Here is a 19166-nt window from a genome sequence, read left to right on the forward strand (position 1 = left end):
TGAACTACTCCTCACTCAATAAAGAAAGTTATCCTGCAACAGGGTGATCAAATGAAGATAATACATCTGTAGGTACACACACACACAGACTAACTAATGTTTTTAGGATATTGTTTAGTGAAGAGTCCATACACTCAGTCAGTTTATTAGGCACACCACCCCTTTCAAGAAAACGGTTCACTCCTGCAGACAGTGAGTCACGTGGCCATGGCTTGCTAAATAAAGCAGGCAGACAGGCATCAAGACCTTCAGTTACTGTTCGATTGAACGTTAGAATGGGCAACATGAGTGACCTAAGCTACTTTAAGCGTGGTATCATCTGTGCTAGGAGCGCCGGTTCCAGTATCTCAGAAACATCTGGCATCCTGGGGTTTCCACGCACGACAGTGTCTAGGGTTTACTGGGAATGGTGCAACAAACAAAAAACATTCAGTCAGCGGCAGTCTTGTGGGCAAAAACAGCTCGTCAAGAAAAGGTCGAAGGAGAATGGCAAGAATCGTGAAAGCTAACAGGCAGACCACATACAGAAAAATAATGGTGCAGTACAACAGAGGTGTGCAGAACGACATCTCGGAATGCACAACTTGTCGGTCCTTGTCTGGATGGGCTATTGCAGCAGACGACCAGACCGGGTTCCACTCCTATCAGCTAAAAACAAGAAAAAGTGACTCCACCGGTCACATGATCACCACACTGGACAATTGAGGTGCCAAAAAACATTGCCTGATCCAACGAATCCCAGTTCCTGTGGCATCATGCTGATGGCAGAGTCAGGATTTGATAAAGCAGCATGAGTCCATGGTCCCATCCTGACAGTTGTCAACGGTACAAGCTGGTGGCAGTGGTGTAATAGTGTGGGGAATGTTTTCCTGGCACACGTTAGGGCCCTTGAAACCAATTGAGCAACGTGTCCATGCCCAGAATTATTCCGGCAGTTCTGGAGGCAAAGGAGGGTCTTACCCGGTACACCTAATAAACTGGCCATGTATTTCTGTCAACAAGAAGATGAAAACAGGAATAATATATCCTGGGTAAGCTTTTGTATTGCTTGTGAGTACTGCACATAAAAATGTAAATATTTCACGCACAAACAAAGACTACAGGTACATACATTATTCAGCCATTGCCTAGGAGAGAGCAATCATCGGAGCAGTGGACATGAGAGCACCAGCTGTTCTGGACGACTATATGGTCCCGCTCTTTGTAGCCAAATAAGTAAGTCCTTTAAACAGGTTAACATTAACAAGGTCGCAGGGCCAGACGGATTACCAGGATGCGTACTCAGTGCATGCGCTGACCAACTGGAAAGTGTCTTCAATTACATTTTCAACCTCTCCCTGACCCAGTCTGTAATACCTACATGTTTCAAGCAGACCACCATAATCCCTGTGCCCAAGAACGCCAAGGTAACCTGTCTAAATGACTATGACCCTGTAGAACATATGTAGCCAAAAAATGCATGGAAAGGCTGGTCATGGCTCACATCAACACCATAATTTCAGACACTGTGGACACACACCAATTTGCATACCGCCCCAACAGATCCGCAGATGATGCAATCTCTATTGCACTCCAGACTGCCCTTTCCTACCTGGACAAAATAAAAGTCTACTGTATGTGAGAATGCTGTTCATTGACTACAGCTGGGCGTTCAATACCATAATGCCATCAAAGCTCATCACTAAAGACCCTGCGACTGAACACTCTGCAACTAGATAAGGGACTTCCAGACAAGGTGACATGGGTAAGCAACAAATCTGCCAAGGTGCCCCTCAACATGGGAGCCCCTCAGGGCTGCATGCTTAGTCCCCTCCTTTTCTACCTGTTCTCCCTCGACTGTGCATGACTCCAACATCATCATTAAGTTTGCTGACGACACAATGGTGGTAGAACTGATCACCAACAATGATGAGAGAGTGGTCGTCAGAAACTTGGCAGCGTAGTGCAAGGACAACAACCTCTCCCTTAACGTCAGCAAGACAAAGGAGCTGATTGTGGACTACAGGAAAGGGCCGAGCACATCCAGAGCTTAAAAGTTCCTCAGATCCTTAGTGATGTGGACCCCAGCATGGTACAAACACACCAAGACAGTCGTGAAAAGGGCATGACAATGCCTCTTCCCCTTCAGGAGGCTAGAAAGATTTGGCATGGGACCTCAGATCCTAAAAAAGTTACAAAGCTACACCAATGAGAGCATCTTGACTGGCTGCATCACCGCTTGGTATGGCAACTGCTTGGCATCTGACCATAAGGCGCTACAGAGGGTAGGCCCAGTACATCACTGGGGCCGAGCTCTCTCCACCTAGGACGTCTATACGAGGAAGGCCTTATAAACTGTCAAAGACTCCAGCCACACAAGTCATAGACTGGCAAGCGGTGCAGCACAGCAAAGGCTCCTGAACAGCTACTACCCCAAACCATAAGACTGCTGAACATTTAACCAAATGGCTACTTGGACTACATGCATTATTACTACATGCATTATAGGCCAATTAAAAGAACACAGACACAGACAGAGGAAGATGTGAAAAAAGTGAAAAAAGTACAGGGTAAAAGAGATGCAATACCCTGTGGACGGCACTTAATTGGAGCCAATTTCCTCCTCCTTCCTCCTACAACAGGACAATGACCCAAAGCACAGCTCTAAACTATGCAACTATTGAGGGAAGAAGCAGTCAGCTGGTATTCTGTCTATAATGGAGTGGCCAGCACTCTCACCGGATCTCAACCCTATTGAGCTGTTGTGGGAGCGGCTTGACCGTATCGTACGTAAGAAGTGCCCATCGAGCCAATCCAACTTGTGGTGCACCAGGAAGCATGGGGTGAAATCTCTTCAGATTACCTCAACAAATTGACAACTAGAACGCCAAAAGGTCTGCGAGGCTGTAATTGCTGCAAATTGAGGATTCTTTGATGAAAGCAAAGTTTGAAGGACACAATTATTATTTAAATTAAAAATTATTATATATAACCTTGTCAACATCTTGACTATATTTCCAATTAATTATGCAACTCCTTTCATGTATGTTTTCATGGAAAACAAGGACATTTCTAAGTGACGCCAAATGTTTGAACCGTAGTGTGTGTGTGTGTTTATGTGTATACAGTTGAAGTCGGAAGTTTACATACACTTAGGTTGGAGTCATTAAAACTCATTTTTCAACCACTCCACAAATTTCTTGTTAACAAACTATAGTTTTGGCAAGTCGGTTAGGACATCTACTTTGTGCATGACACAAGTAATTCTTTCACAATTGTTTACTGACAGATTATTTCACTTATAAGTCACTGTATCACAATTCCAGTGGGTCAGAATTTTACATACACTCAGTGCCTTTAAACAGCTTGGAGAATTCCATAAAATTATGTAATGGCTTTAGAAGCTTCTGATAGGCTAATTGACATAATTTGAGTCAATTGGAGGTGTACATGTGGATGTATTTCAAGGCCTACCTTCAAACTCAGTGCCTCTTTGCTTGACATCATGGGAAAATAAGCCAAGACCTCAGAAAATAAATTGTAGACCTCCACAAGTCTGGTTCATCCTTGGGAGCACTTTCCAAATGCCTGAAGGTACCATGTTCATCTGTACAAACAATAGTACGCAAGTATAAACACCATGGGACCACGCAGCCTTCATACCGCTCAGGATGGAGATGCGTTCTGTCTCCTAGAGATTAACGCACTTTGGCGCGTAAAGTGAAAATCAATCCCAGAACAACAGCAAAGGACCTTGTGAATAAAGAAGCCACTACTCCAGAACCGCCATCAAAAAAAAGCTAGACCACGGTTTGCAACTGCACATGGGGACAAAGATCGTCCTCTGGTCTGATGAAACAAAATAAGAACTGTTTGGCCACAATGACCATCGTTATGTTTGGAGGAAAAAGGGGGAGGCTTGCAAGCCAAACCATGAAGCACGGGGGTGGCAACATGTTAAGGGATTTTTTATCAATAATGACTAATGTATACATTTCAATCAGGACTGACTAATCAGAATACTATTATGTTACTGTATAGATGTATGAATTTTCTTTTAATCCTAGTACTGAATATAATGTGTGTAAATATAATCAAGAATTAGAACAATGACTGTCTGTTCCTTGGTAGAAATGAATGAACATATCGTCAGACTGGCTAGAATGCTTATCTACACAGGAAGACCTTGGCTCAGTCATAAATTATATTAAATTGGTGCGGGACGATGTGGGAAGGCTTGCAATATTGCCTTTGTACCAGGTTGAAGAAGAGACGGGACAGTTCAAAAACTCATGACGTCATTTTCCGTTTATAACCTGTGGTAAACTGTATCATGTTCAGTACTCTCGAGAATAAACGCTGCTGATTGATTTTGAGACTGGTCTCTGTCCATTTTATGCAAATAAGAGTCTTACAAGTTCTTAGAAGTGGACAGAGTGTTTAATTTAATTGGGTATTAAAACATGTAGGAATTTAATTCATGTAACACAACATCATGTTGTGCGGGTGGTTAGCTGCAGGATGGACTGGTGCACTTCACAAAATAGATGGCATCATGAGGCGGGAAAATTGTGTGGATATTTTGAAGCAACATCTCAAGACATCAGTCAGGAAGTTAAAGCTTCGTCGCAAATGGGTCTTCCAAATGGACAATTACCCAAAGCATACTTTCAAAGTTGTGGCAAAATGGCTTAAGTAAAACAAAGTCAAGGTATTGGAGTGGCCATTACAAAGCCCTGACCTCAATCCCATAGAAAATGTGTTCGCAGATATGGAAAAGCGTGTGAGAGCAAGGAGGCCTACAAACCTGACTCAGTTACACCAGCTCTGTCAGCAGGAATGGGACAAAATTCACCCAACTTATTGTGGGAAGCTAGTGGAAGGCTCCACAAAATGTTTGACCCAAGTTAGGCAATGCTACCAAATACTAACTGAGTGTAGGTAAACTTCTGACCCACTGTGAATGTGATAAAGAAATAACTGCTGAAATAAATCACTCCCTCTGCCATTATTCTGACATTTCACATTCTTAAAATAAAGTGATGATCCTAACTGACCTAAGACAGGGAATCTTTACTAGGATTAAATGTCTGGAATTTTGAAAAACTGAGTTTAAATGTATTTGGCTAAGATGTATGTAAACTTCCGACATGAACGGTACACACTCATACACACATGCAAATTGATGCCAGACACACTCACACTGCTACTACTCTTGTTAATTATCTATCCTGATTGCCTAGTCATTTTTACCCCTACCTACATGTACATGTTACCTCACCTACCTCGTACCTCTGCACATTGCCCCAGTACCGGTACTCCTTGCATATAGCATCATTATTGTTAATATTTCCTTTTTTTATTGAGCAAATGTAAATATGCATTGTTGAGAAAGGGCTTGTAAGTAAGCATTTTAAGGTAAAGTCTACACCTGCTGTATTCGGCGCATGTAACAAATACAATTTGATTTGACATGGTTATTTTGTGGTGTCTAAATACTTATGTAATTACATGACGGTGTGGGCACTTGGGACCGCGGGGGACAAACAAACCTCATTGGCTGGCAAACTCAACAGAGCAAACTGAAAGGGAAGGCCTAGTAAACATGTCACTGTGCACGATTAACCAGACTACCTCCATGAAGGAAAAATAAAAAAAACACCGGTAGTTCGCCATGAGAGGATTGTTTAGTTTCCTTCCAAACAGGGCTAGGATCCCTTAATACCCAGATAAATTGAGTACCATAGACAATAAATTCCCATTTTATTTATTCCCCAACGTAGGCTGCTTCATTCGACTTGTCAGACCTACATGTTAAGGTTGCCATGGCAGCAGGAGCCTAAAGAAATCCCCTTTATGCTAAGGGCGCTATATAATAACATTATCTTTCCCTAATGCTCGATACACGCTGGTCGTTTCTTCAGCTCGCAAACACGTTTCATTCACTCGCCTCCTTCCCCTCGTCTTTCCCTCTTCCTTACAACTGTGTTCAACAACCGTTTGAAATGTAAACGGTTGATTTGTTAAGTCCACAATTCAACAACAGTTGTTCAATGCCTCACTGTATCTTCCCGTTTCATCCCGCAGGGGCATAGGCCAGAACATTGATATGTTTTAAGCATTTCATTTCTGTGTACATGGACGTTTTCTGTAAAAACTGACAGCTAAGGGCAATCAGGGGAGAGTGTCAACAAATCCACTATCACCCCACTGCTTTTAATATATATATATATATATCAATACATATCCCCAGAAGACCCTCAGGCCTTGACCATTGATTCATTATGCACAGAACTGGGGCTTAAATCAAGTTACGGTATTCATATGGATATAAAGACAGTGATTTAAGATAATTAAGTCAATATATATTTGACAACCGACGGAATTGTCTCCCATTCCTAACCGGGCTGAACTTGACCTCCATGTTTACTGGTTGACCTTTGATCTCCATGTTTACTGGTTGACCTTTGATCTCATTTGGAATCTTCAAGAGCCCATTGGTGAATATTAGAGCACACAGGATCAATAGCCAATCTGAACTATGGATGTGTCACAAATTGCATCCTATTCCAAATATAGTGCAATAAAAATGACCAGGGCCCATAGGGTTCTGGTCCAAACATGATGCATCATACCATTTTGGTAATCTAAATAGCTATGCAATGTAGACTGAACAAAAATATAAATGTAACATGTAAAGTGTTGGTCCCATGTTTCATGAGCTGAAATAAAAGATCCCAGAAATGTTCCATATGCACAAAAAGCTTATTTCTCTCAAATTTTGTGCACAAATTTGTTTACATCACTTAGTGAGTATTTATCCTCTGCCAAGATAATCCATCCACTTGACAGGTGTGGCATATAAATAAGATGATTAAACAACATGATTATTACACAAGTGCACCTTGTGCTGGGCCACTTAAAAGTGCAGTTTTGTCACAACACAATGCCACAGATGTTTCAAGTTTTGTGGGAGCATGCAATTGGTATCCTGACTGCAGGAATGCCTACCAGAACTGTTACCAGGAAATGTAATGTTCATTTCTCTACAATAAGCCGCCTCCTAAAGTTATTTTTGAGAATTTGGCAGTATGTCCAACTGGCCTCACAGCCGCAAACCACGTGTAACCAAGCCAGCCCAATACCTCCACATCCGGCTTCTTTACCTACGGGATCCTCTGAGACCAGCCACCTGGACAGCTGATGAAATGGAGGAGTCTTTCTTTGGAATAAAGCCCTTTTGTGCGGAAAAACTCATTCTGATTGGCTGGGCCTGGCTCCCAAGTGAAAACCATCTTGCCTCCATGGAACAATCATTGGATAACTCATTTTATAATATATCCCAATATCTAAATTATCACATTCAGGTTCTGAAAAACTTGAATACACTAGCTTAGATTTGGCCTAAACTCAAACACCCCAGCCACGAGCTGTTCTCTCCCTTACTGTCGGGCAGACGGTATCAGAGCATGAGGTCTGATACTAACAGGCTCAGAGACAGATTCTATCTACAAGCCATCAGACTGCTGAACACTGGAACTGGACTGACCACCTGCTCTGATTCTCCACAAATTAGCACACATGCACTCACTCATGCACCCAACCACACAGACACACACACACACACACATACATTAATGCTACACACACACATATCACAACTGCTGCTCCCAGACTCTTATTATACTGCTCAGTTGAAAACTGCCCCTCATCCCCAATACATGTATAAACACTGGACTATATTGTGCCTTACTTATGCTAAAATGTTTATTCTATTCTACTGAGCCATTCACTTTATGTTGGTATTCAAAATATTTATTATGCAAGTTTCGTTTGATGGTGTCCATGCGACTAATAAAACGTGAAACTTGAAACTAAACTCAAACAATGACTAAGACTCTGGATGCGTCTCAAATGGCATCCTATTCCTTATGTGGTGCCCATAGGGCTCGGGTCAAAAGTAGTGCACTATATCGGTAATAAGGTGCCATTTGGGACGCAGAGGCTGCACGACTGTGCCGGAACTTAGTTTGTCCAAATTGATTTCCTTCGACGACCAAAACAAATCACATTAGGATGGCTTAATGCTCATATTACTGGCAAACGTAGTAATCTGTTTAATCAGACGTGATTGGACAACAGCCACTGCTCTTTCAGACGAGACACTTTCCCTGCTCGTTTCGCCAGGTAAAGTGGGGGTCATGCTCTACCAACTGAGCCACACAGGACGAAGCTTGTATATTCCAGAAGTATAAATATACAGTACGTCAAGAGATGACAGTGTTTGCGATCACACTGTCCTATGACGACTATGAAAAGGTTTGTAAAACATTCAGTCAATCGTGTCTCTTACACATTCCAGAAATCATGTGCTGGCAGGTTGACAGCTCCTCTTGTGTTCACCAGTGTACAAAACAGTGTCTGAAGAGTTATTTTTGCCACATCAATAAGTTCTAACACTGTGTGTGTGTGTGCGCGCGCGCGCGCGTGTGTGTGTGTACACGACCGCCTGCCTTCATGCATGTGTGTGGTCAGATCTAATTTAATGTTTGTGCTTGTGATGCCTCTATGTGTGTACATGGGTCTCGGTCTGTACTCACGAATGTTGTCGGTGTTCTCCTGCACGATGTCCGTCTTGAGCAGGTTGTCGGCCAGGACAAAGGCTCCTTGCTCCACCGTGTCCAGTAGCATGGTGGCTGCTCTCAGCTGCTCCCCGGTGCTCAGGTCCCTCCACGCCGACTGGGCCTGGGGCTGAAGCAGGTTGTTCACAGTCTCCACCATGGCCTGCACCAGACAACAAGGAGAGTTAGCGACATGATAGTGGATGGGGATAACCAACCAGAGCATCAGTAGGGAGTTAGCAAAGGGAAGATAACAATGGCATCAGTATGGGTTAAGGAAGGACTTTAGACTGTAGAATCACCAATTGACTTGAATAATGTGTCATTTAAAAGGGTTCGTTAACAAGGTTATGCCAGGACTTTCCAGAGGGAGAAATATCAAGTAAGGTTAGTCAAATGTATATTTATACTTCTGGAATATACAAGCTTGGTCCTGTGTGGCTCAGTTGGTAGAGCATGACCCCTTGCACAATTTCTCCTCGTCTGGAGATTGCTCTCTTTTCTTTCTCCCTGGTTTATTGGTTTCGGATTGTTCATTTGTGGGATTAGGGGAAACATAATTGAGGTTAAACTATATTAACATACAGTGTTCCTCAACGAGTGGTTGTCCTGAATAGCCGACAACAAAAATTGTGTTCCACCACTGGCTTCTGAACTAAATAATGTTATATTATGATTAATTAATGGTATTCTGTTTCAGTGTGTTAATGTAGCATGGAGGATTATTGGGGGTGAATACATTCATGGAACATTCATGGAAATGCCTGGCCTACACCTGTCCTGTGATGTATATATTGGTACGATTTACCACTGACTGTCTCCACACATTCACCACGGCTCAATGTTGCTATGAATTATGCCAGATGTTTTTCTTGAAGGTTGTCTGCTCACATCGAATGTCGCCCACGTTACAACATGCATACATTTGTGACTTCTCCCTCTGAAAAGTCCTGGCATAACATTATTAACTACCCCTTTCAAAATACCCATTATTCATGTCAAACAGTCAATGGTAAATCGTAGCAAGAGAAACAATGACATTATATACAGTGCATTCGGAAAGTATTTAGACCCCTTTACTTTTTCCACATTTTGTTCATCACAGCCTTATTCTAAAATTGATTCAATTGTCCCCCCCCCCCTCAATCTACAGATAATACCCCATAATGACAAAGCAAAAACAGAAATATCACATTTACATAAGTATTCAGACCCTTTACTCAGTACTTTGTTGAAGCACCTTTGGCAGTGATTGTAGCCTCAAGATTTCTTGGGTATGATGCTTGAACCGATTTGGGGAGGTTCTCCCATTATTTTCTGCAGATCGTCTCAAGCTCTGTCAGGTTGGATGGGGAGAGACGCTGCATAGCTATTTTCAGGTCTCTCCAGAAATGTTCGATAGATTAAAGTCCGGGCTCTGGCTGGGCAACTCAAGGACATCAAATCCAATTGTATTGGTCACATACAACATGGTTAGCAGATGTTATTGCGAGTGAAGCTAAATGACATTGAGACTTGACCGAAGCCACTCCTGCGTTGTCTTGGCTGTGTGCTTAGGGTCATTGTCCTGATTATCATCAAGGATCTCTCTGTACTTTGCTACGTTCATCTTTCCCTCGATCCTGACTAGTCTCCCAGTCCCTGCCGCAGAAAAACATCCCCACAGCATGATACTGCCACCACACTTCACAGTGGGGATTGTGGCAGGTTTCCTCCAGACGTGACACTTGGTATTCAGGCCAAAGAGTTCAATATTGGCTTCAACAGACCAGAGAATCTTGTTTCTCATGGTCAGAGTCCTTTAGGTGCCTTTTGGCAAACTCCAAGTAGGCTGTCATATGCCTTTTACTGAGGAGGGGCTTCCGCCTGCCCTCTCTACCATAAAGGCCTGGTTTGTGGACTGCAGCAGAGATGGGAGAACCTTCCAGAAGGACAATCATCTCCACAGAGGAACTCTGGAGCTCTGTCAGAGTGACCATTGGGTTCTTGGTCACCTCCCTGACAAAGGCACTTCTCCCCTGATTGCTCAGTTTGGCCGGGCGGCCAGCTCTAGGAAGAGTCTTGCTGGTTCCAAACTTCTTCCATTTAAGAATGATGGAGGCCACTGTGTTCTTGGGGACCTTCAATGCTGCAGACATTTTTTGGTACCCTTCTCCAGATCTGTGCCTCGACACAATCCTGTCTCGGCGCTCTACAGACAATGCCTTTAGCTTTGACATGCACTATCAACTGTGGGAACTTATATAGACAGGTGTGTGCCTTTCCAAATCATGTCCAATCAATTGAATTTACCACAGGTGAACACCAATCAAGTAGTAGGAACATCTCAAGGATGATCAATGGAAGCAGGATGCACCTGAGCTCAATTTCGAGTCTCATTGCAAAGGGTCTGAATACTTATGTAAATAAGGGCATTTCTGTTTTATTTTGAATAAATTAGCAAAAAAACAAACATTTATTTTTGCTTTGTCATTATCGGGTATTGTGTGTCGATTGATAAGGATTTAAATATATATATATATTTTAGAACAAAACTATAACGTAACAAAATGTGGAAAAAGACAAGGGATCTGAATACCTTCCCGAATGCACTGTACATCACAGAACAGGTGTAGGCCAAGCTGATGCATGTAGGCCAGGCTGATGCACCCCCAAAAATCCCTATACTCCATGCTACATTAACACATGCATGTAAACACACTGAAACAGAATACCATTTATTAATCATAATATAATATAATTTAGTACAGAAGCGAATGGCGGTACACCATTTTTGTTGTCGGCTACTCAGAACGACCACTCGTTGAGGAACACTGTCTATTAATATTGTTTAACCTCAATTATATTTTCCCTAATCCCACAATAATTTAACACAATAATCTGAAACCAATAAACCAGGGAAATAGAAAAGGGAGCAATCTCCAGACAAGAGGAGAAATTGTGAGCAACTGAGGGCAAGACATTTGAATAAAAAACTAATTGGTCAATCTAAACTATTCCATCCCTCTGATGCAACAGAAGAAAATGCATTATCAAATCTGAAAATTCTGTACATGAATAGGTGTTCGCACAGAATTCACAGGTGCTTTTTCGTTTTTAAAATCGAATAATCAAACATGAGTACTATTGAACAAAGGGTTTCACAGAACAGACTGAGAAAAATAATAATGAATCATTTGAAAGAAATCATCACAGCCTCTCTGATATCCCACAGCTTCAAAGGCCAATTTACGCCTCTGCGTTTGCAAAGACGGACGCCGCGCTTGATCGTAAATGCTCATTGGCGAGAATCTAAGGGAGAAACATCAACCTTTTTAAGAGGGGGGAAGAAAGCTCCTCCAACATTGCACAGGGCAATACCTTATCCCGATGGCTACAGTTGGTTCCGTTTTGATCAATAGACTATGAAAGAGAATAGGAGTTTCAGAGTTGATTCCAGAACAGCGGGATCCAAAACCGCGGGGGTACGAAACCTCAGGAAATGCAATGACAAAACAGCCCATTGGACATGCCCTACATGAATAAGAAGCCTGATACTATAAACATTATAAACGACATAACCCATACACACAAGAGTTATCAGCTTCCAATTAATTTTGTAGATCCTTAAGATGAGTGTCTTTGTTGTGGACACAGCGGCAGCTAATCTAGACTATATCTGGTACAGAATAGACAAGAGCATGAGGAAAAGAGGTGGTTGTATTCAACTCACTATTGCGCTGAGATGAAGGGAACATTAAATTGCACCAGCTGGCTATTCCACACTTCCCGGCGCACAAACACTGTCTTTAAGCCAGGCAAGCGCCCAACTTTGATGCAATTATTCATTATCTTCAGCCAAACTCAAATCGTACCTTTTGACATTAACAGCGACGCCGAGGTTGATTGGCTCTCAATTAAGGAGCTGTTTCTCTGCAGCACTGGAATATTTTCCCCTTCGCCAGTTTAAATATGATGAAGTCTGAAACTGCAATCTACTAAGCAATCTGTCCTTCCAGAGAGTACATGCTGGAGCCATCAAAAACGTGATAAACTCAATTTTGAGTAAAGTGCAGTCTTTGGGTATGGTACCTATTAGGGTTGCATTTGCAAATCAATGCGACACAAAGCCGAATTTTGGATAGGGGTGCTCGGAAATGATAGGGCATTGATTAGTGTGCGGATTCAAGTATAAAGCCCCTCATTTTGAATCAGGAAGTCAAATGATGATGGGTTTAGCTGCTTAATATGGGGTTATGATGCTTATCTGTGGACCTAACAGAGAACAAATCAATTATGAATATAAATCTGGATGTATTTTTGGCTTCAAAATGCCGGTTTGAGGATATGGATCATCTCTGTTACATGTGCTTTGACCGAGCTACAAACCATGGAAATAAAACAGAACCATTACCGGAAGCATTATTGAGTGACATGACATCTGCGTCAATCATCTCCATGGACTTACAGCAAATGTATAAAGGGCGTAAATAAGGATATAAATGGACATTAAAATGTGTATACAGGAAAGAGCTATATTGTTCTACGGTTTGTTGAATGTCAATTGCCAGCATAATCAAGCAAATGGGAAAACAATATGAGAAAGCTTCTGCCATGTATAAATGTATTATGCAATGCGTTTCTATGGGGTAACAGCAGTAAGGCCAAATTCAATTAATTATATATAGACAGATGTATACATACATACATACATACATACATACAGAGGGTCAAATAAGTATTTAGTCAGCCACCAATTGTGCAAGTTCTCCCACTTAAAAAGATGAGAGAGGCCTGTAATTTTCATCATAGGTACACTTCAACTATGACATACAAAATGAGAAAAAAAATCCAGAAAATCACATTGTAGGATTTTTTATGAATTTATTTGCAAATTATGGTGGAAAATAAGTATTTGGTCACCTACAAACAAGCAAGATTTCTGGCTCTCACAGACCTGTAACTTCTTCTTTAAGAGGCTCCTCTGTCCTCCACTCGTTACCTGTATTAATGGCACCTGTTTGAACTTGCTATCAGTATTAAAGACACCTGTCCACAACCTCAAACAGTCACACTCCAAACTCCACTATGGCCAAGACCAAAGAACTGTCAAAGGACACCAGAAACAAAATTGTAGACCTGCACCAGGCTGGGAAGACTGAATCTGCAATAGGTAAGCAGCTTGGTTTGAAGAAATCAACTGTGGGAGCAATTATTAGGAAATGGAAGACATACAAGACCACTGATAATCTCCCTCGATCTGGGGCTCCACGCAAGATCTCACCCTGTGAGGTCAAAATGAGGACAAGAACGGTGAGCAAAAATCCCAGAACCACACGGGGGGACCTAGTGAATGACCTGCATAAAACTGGGACCAAAGTAACAAAGCCTACCATCAGTAACACACTACGCCGCCAGGGACTCAAATCCTGCAGTGCCAGACGTGTCCCCCTGCTTAAGCCAGTACATGTCCAGGCCCGTCTGAAGTTTGCTCTAGAGCATTTGGATGATCCAGAAGAAGATTGGGAGAATGTCATATGGTCAGATGAAACCAAAATATAACTTTTTGGTAAAAACTCAACTCGTCGTTTTTGGAGGACAAAGAGTTGCATCCAAAGAACACCATACCTACTGTGAACCATGGGGGTGGAAACATCATGCTTTAGGGCTGTTTTTCTGCAAAGGGACCAGGACGACTGATCCAGGGAAAGGAAAGAATGAATGGGGCCATGTATCGTGAGATTTTGAGTGAAAACCTCCTTCCATCAGCAAGGGCATTGAAGATGAAACGTGGCTGGGTCTTTCAGCATGACAATCATCCCAAACACACCGCCCGGGCAATGAAGGAGTGGCTTCGTAAGAAGCATTTCAAGGTCCTGGAGTGGCCTAGCCAGTCTCCAGATCTCAACCCCATAGAAAATCTTTGGAGGGAGTTGAAAGTCCGTGTTTCCCAGCAACAGCCCCAAAACATCACTGCTCTAGAGGAGATCTGCATGGAGGAATGGATCAAAATACCAGCAACAGTGTGTGAAAACCTTGTGAAGACTTACAGAAAACATTTGACCTCTGTCATTGCCAACAAAGGGTATATAACAAAGTATTGAGATAAACTTTTGTTATTGACCAAATACTTATTTTCCACCATAATTTGCAAATAAATTCATTAAAAATCCTACAATGTGATTTTCTGGATTTTTCCCCCTCATTTTGTCTGTCATAGTTGAAGTGTACCTATGATGAAAATGACCTCTTTGTAAGTGGGAGAACTTGCACAATTGGTGGCTGACTAAATACTTTTTTGCCCCACTGAACATACATACAGTTGAAGTCGGAAGTTTACATACACCTTAGCCAACTACATTTAAACTCAGTTTTTCACAATTCCTGACAATCCTAGTAAAAATTCCCTGTCTTAGGTCAGTTAGGATCACCACTTTATTTTAAGAATGTGAAATATCAGAATAATAGCAGAGAGAATGATTTATTTCAGCTTTTATTTCTTTATCACATTCCCAGTGGGTCAGAAGTTTACATACACTCAATTAGTATTTGGTAGCATTGCCTTTAAATTGTTTAACTTGGGTCAAACGTTTTGAGTAGCCTTCCACAAGCTTACCACAATAAGGTGGGTGAATTTTGGCTCATTCCTCCTGACAGACATGGTGTAACTGAGTCAGGTTTGTAGGCCTCCTTGCACGCACATGCTTTTTCAGTTCTGCCCACAAATGTGCTATAGGATTGAGGTCAGGGCTTTGTGATGGCCACTCCAATACCTTGACTTTGTTGTCCTTAAGCCATTTTGCCACAACTTTGGAAGGATGCTTGGGGTCATTGTCCATTTGGAAGACCCATTTCTGACTGATGTCTTGAGATGTTGCTTCAATATTTCCACATAATTTCCCCACCTCATGATGCCATCTATTTTGTGAAGTGCACCAGTCTCTCCTGCAGCAAAGCACCACCACAACATGATGCTTCCACCCCCGTGCTTCACGGTTGGGATGGTGTTCTTAGGCTTGCAAGCCTCCCCCTTTTTCCTCCAAACATAAAGATGGTCAATATGGCCAAACAGTTATATTTCTGTTTCATCAGACCAGAGGACATTTCTCCAAAAAGTACAATCTTTGTCCCCATAGGCAAATCATAGTCTGGCTTTTTTATGGCGGTATTGGAGCAATGGCTTCTTCCTTGCTGAGTTGCCTTTCAGGTTATGTCGATATAGGGCTCGTTTTACTGTGGATATAGATACTTTTGTACCTGTTTCCTCCAGCATCTTCACAAGGTCCTTTGCTGTTTTTCTGGGATTGATTTGGACTTTTCGCACCAAAGTGCGTTCATCTCTAGGAGACAGAACGCGTCTCCTTCCTGAGCGGTATGATGGCTGTGTGGTCCCATGGTGTTTATACGTGCGCACTATTGTTTGTACGGATGAATGGGGTACCTTCAGGCGTTTGGAAATTGCTCCCAAGGTGAACCAGACTTGTGGAGGTCTACAATTGTTTTTCCTGAGGTCTTGACTGGTTTATTTTGATTTCCCCATGATGTCAAGCAAAGAGGCACTGAGTTTGAAGATATGTGGATGTATTTCAAGGCCTAAGCAAACAAGAAAATTCTCATCCAGGGGCGGCTCTCCTAGTGGCCGGGGACTTTAATGCAGGGAAACGTTAATCTCTTTTACCTCATTTCTACCAGCATGTTAAATGTGCAATCAGAGAGAAAACCATTTGTTTTATATAAAACTGTAGACCACCTTTACTCCACACACAGAGATGCGTACAAAGCCCTCCCTCACCCTCCATTTGGTAAATCTGACCATAACTCTATCCTCCTACTTCCTGCTTACAATCAAAAACTAAATCAGGAAGTACCAGTGACTCACTCAATAAGGAAGTGGTCAGGTGACGTAGATGCTAAGCTAAAGGACCGTTTTGCTAGCACAGACTGGAATATGTTCCGGGATTCAGAAGCCATGGATTACAGGCAACATCCGCACTGAGCTAAAGGGTAGAGCTGCCACTTTCAAGGAGCGGGACTCTAACCAGGACGCTTATAAGAAATCCCGCTATTCCCTCCGATGAACCATCAAACAGGCAAAGCGTCAATACATAGTACAAACCAGTCTCTGAGACTTGTCGGATATGGCAGGGCTTGCAAACTATTACAGACAAGAAAGGGAAGCACAACTGCGAGCTGCCCAGTGACACGAGCCCACCAGACGAGCTAAATAACTGTATGCTCACCTCGAGTCAAACAACACTGAAGCAGGCCTTGTGAATGTTGACCTTCCAATTTGCATACCGCCCAAACAGATCCACAGATTATGCAATCTCTATTGCACTCCACACGGCCCTTTCCCACCTGGACAAAAGGAACACCTATGTGAGGATGCTATCAGCGTTCAACACCATAGTGCCATCAAAGCTCATCGCTAAGCTATCAAATCTGGGACTAAACACCTCCCTTTGCAACTGAATCCTGGACTTCAGCACAGGGGCCCCTCAGGGGTGTGTGCTCAGTCCCCTCCTGTACTCCCTGTTCACCCATGACTGCATGGCCAAGCATGACTCCAACACCATCATTAAGTTTGCCGACAACACTACAGTGGTAGGCATGATCACCGACAACGACGAGACTGACCTCCTCCCTGTAGGCTGTCACCTGGCAGTATGGTGCCAGGATGACAACCTCTCCCTCAATGTGATCAAGACATAGGAGATGATTACGGACTACAGGAAAAGGCCAGCCGAGCATGACCTCATTCTCATCGACAGGGTTCTAGTGGAACAGGTTGAGAGCTTCAAGTTCCTTGATGTCTACATCGTCAACAAACTATTATGGTACACAAACACACCAAGACAGTCATGAAGAGGGCACAACAACACCCATTCCCCCTCAGGAGACTGAAAAGATTTGGCATGGGTTTTCAGATCCCCAAAAGTTCTACAGCTGCACCATTGAGGGGAATCCTGACTGGTTGCATCACTGCCTGGTATGGCAACTGCTCGGCCTCCGACTACAAGGCACTACAAAGGGTAGTGCGTACAACCCAGTACATCACTGGGGCCAAGCTTCCTGCCATCCAAGACCTTTAAACCAGGTGGTGACAGAGGAAGGCCCAAACAATTGCCAAGGACTCTAGTCACCCAAGTCATAGACTGTTCTAGGTCCAAAAGGCATCTTAACAGCTTCTACCCCCAAGCCATAAGACTCCTGAACAGCTAATCAAATGGCTACCCAGACTATTTGCATTGCCCCCCCACTCCCATTTTTATACTATTCTCTGTTTATTAACCATGCATAGTCACTTTACCTCTACATACATGTACATATTACCTCAGTTACCTCGACTAACCGGTGCCCCCGCACATTGACTCTGTACCAGTACCCCTGCTGTATATAGCTCGCTACTGTTATTTCTTTGTTGCTCCTTAATTAGTTAACCTCCACAGGATCGGTGGGTCCCCAGCGGGACGGTTGAGCTAACGTAGGCTAATGCGATTAGCATGAGGTTTATGTAACAAGAACATTTCCCAGGACATAGACATTTCTGATATTGGCAGAAAGCTTACATTCTTGTTAATCTAACTGCACTCTCCAATTTACAGTAGCTATTACAGTGAAATAATACCATGCTATTGTTTGAGGAGAGTGAACAGTTATGAACTTGAAAATGTATTAATAAACCAATTAGGCACATTTGGGCAGTCTTGATACACAATTTTGAACAGAAATGCAATGGTTCATTGGAACAGTCTAACACTTTGCACATACACTGCTGCCATCTGGTGTCCAAAATCTAAATTACACCTGGGCTGGAATAATACATTATGGGCTTTCTCTTGTGTTTCAGAGATGGTACAAAAAAACACATGTTTTTTACTTTGTATTATCTATTCCAGATCTAATGTGTCGGAGGAAACACCGTGCACCTGGCGACCTTGGTTAGCGCGCACTGTGCCCGGCCTGGCACAGGAGTCGCTGGTGCACGATGAGACAAGGATATCCCTACTGGCCAAGCCCTCCCTAACCTGGACGACGCTATGCCAATTGTGTGTCGCCCCACGGACCACCCAGTCACGGCTGGCTGCGACAGAGCCTGGGCACAAACACAGGGTTTCTGGTGGCACAGCTAGCACTGCGATGCAGTGCCCTAGACCACTGCGCCACCTGGGAGGCCCCTGTGTACTTTCTGAAGACTGTGGCAAGCACGTTTAAGGATTCTGGGCAAGAAATATATAAGTCTGAGTAATTAAGCTTAGCACCGAGTCTACAAGTCTAGCAGGCAACCTTCACAGACAAATGAGATCTACGGTTTACCCCTGGGGACAACAAACTCTTTTCACAAGAGCCTCTTATTTCCAAAGGGGGAGAGAGAGTGAGGGAGCGAGAGAGGGATAGAGAGAGCCGAGAGGGATGTACTCAAGCAGCACAACACACTCAGTGTAGCGGAGTAGAGGAGTGTGGATGCCTTACTGCAGACAGACTGCTTCTCCATCTGTCAGAAGCAGTGGTTCGGCTCAGAGAGCTCCAAACTTTCAACCACTGTTATGTTTCTGTCCCCCCCCCCCCCCCCCCCCCCCCCCACCT

The 19166-nt window shown here is 43.1% G+C and overlaps 1 protein-coding gene across 2 annotated transcripts in view; it reads right to left on the bottom strand.

The window, feature by feature from the left end:
- Positions 1-19166, bottom strand: part of LOC139378979 (adhesion G protein-coupled receptor L3-like) — a 300766-nt gene that overhangs the window by 63855 nt on the left and 217745 nt on the right. For both annotated transcript variants that reach the window (XM_071121642.1, XM_071121641.1), the window contains exon 11: positions 8580-8763. In XM_071121642.1, coding sequence (XP_070977743.1) covers positions 8580-8763 — 184 coding nt within the window. The remainder of the gene's footprint in view (positions 1-8579; positions 8764-19166) is intronic.

The sequence above is a fragment of the Oncorhynchus clarkii genome, chromosome 21 (genome assembly GCF_045791955.1).
Source record: "Oncorhynchus clarkii lewisi isolate Uvic-CL-2024 chromosome 21, UVic_Ocla_1.0, whole genome shotgun sequence".
NCBI lineage: Eukaryota > Metazoa > Chordata > Actinopteri > Salmoniformes > Salmonidae > Oncorhynchus > Oncorhynchus clarkii.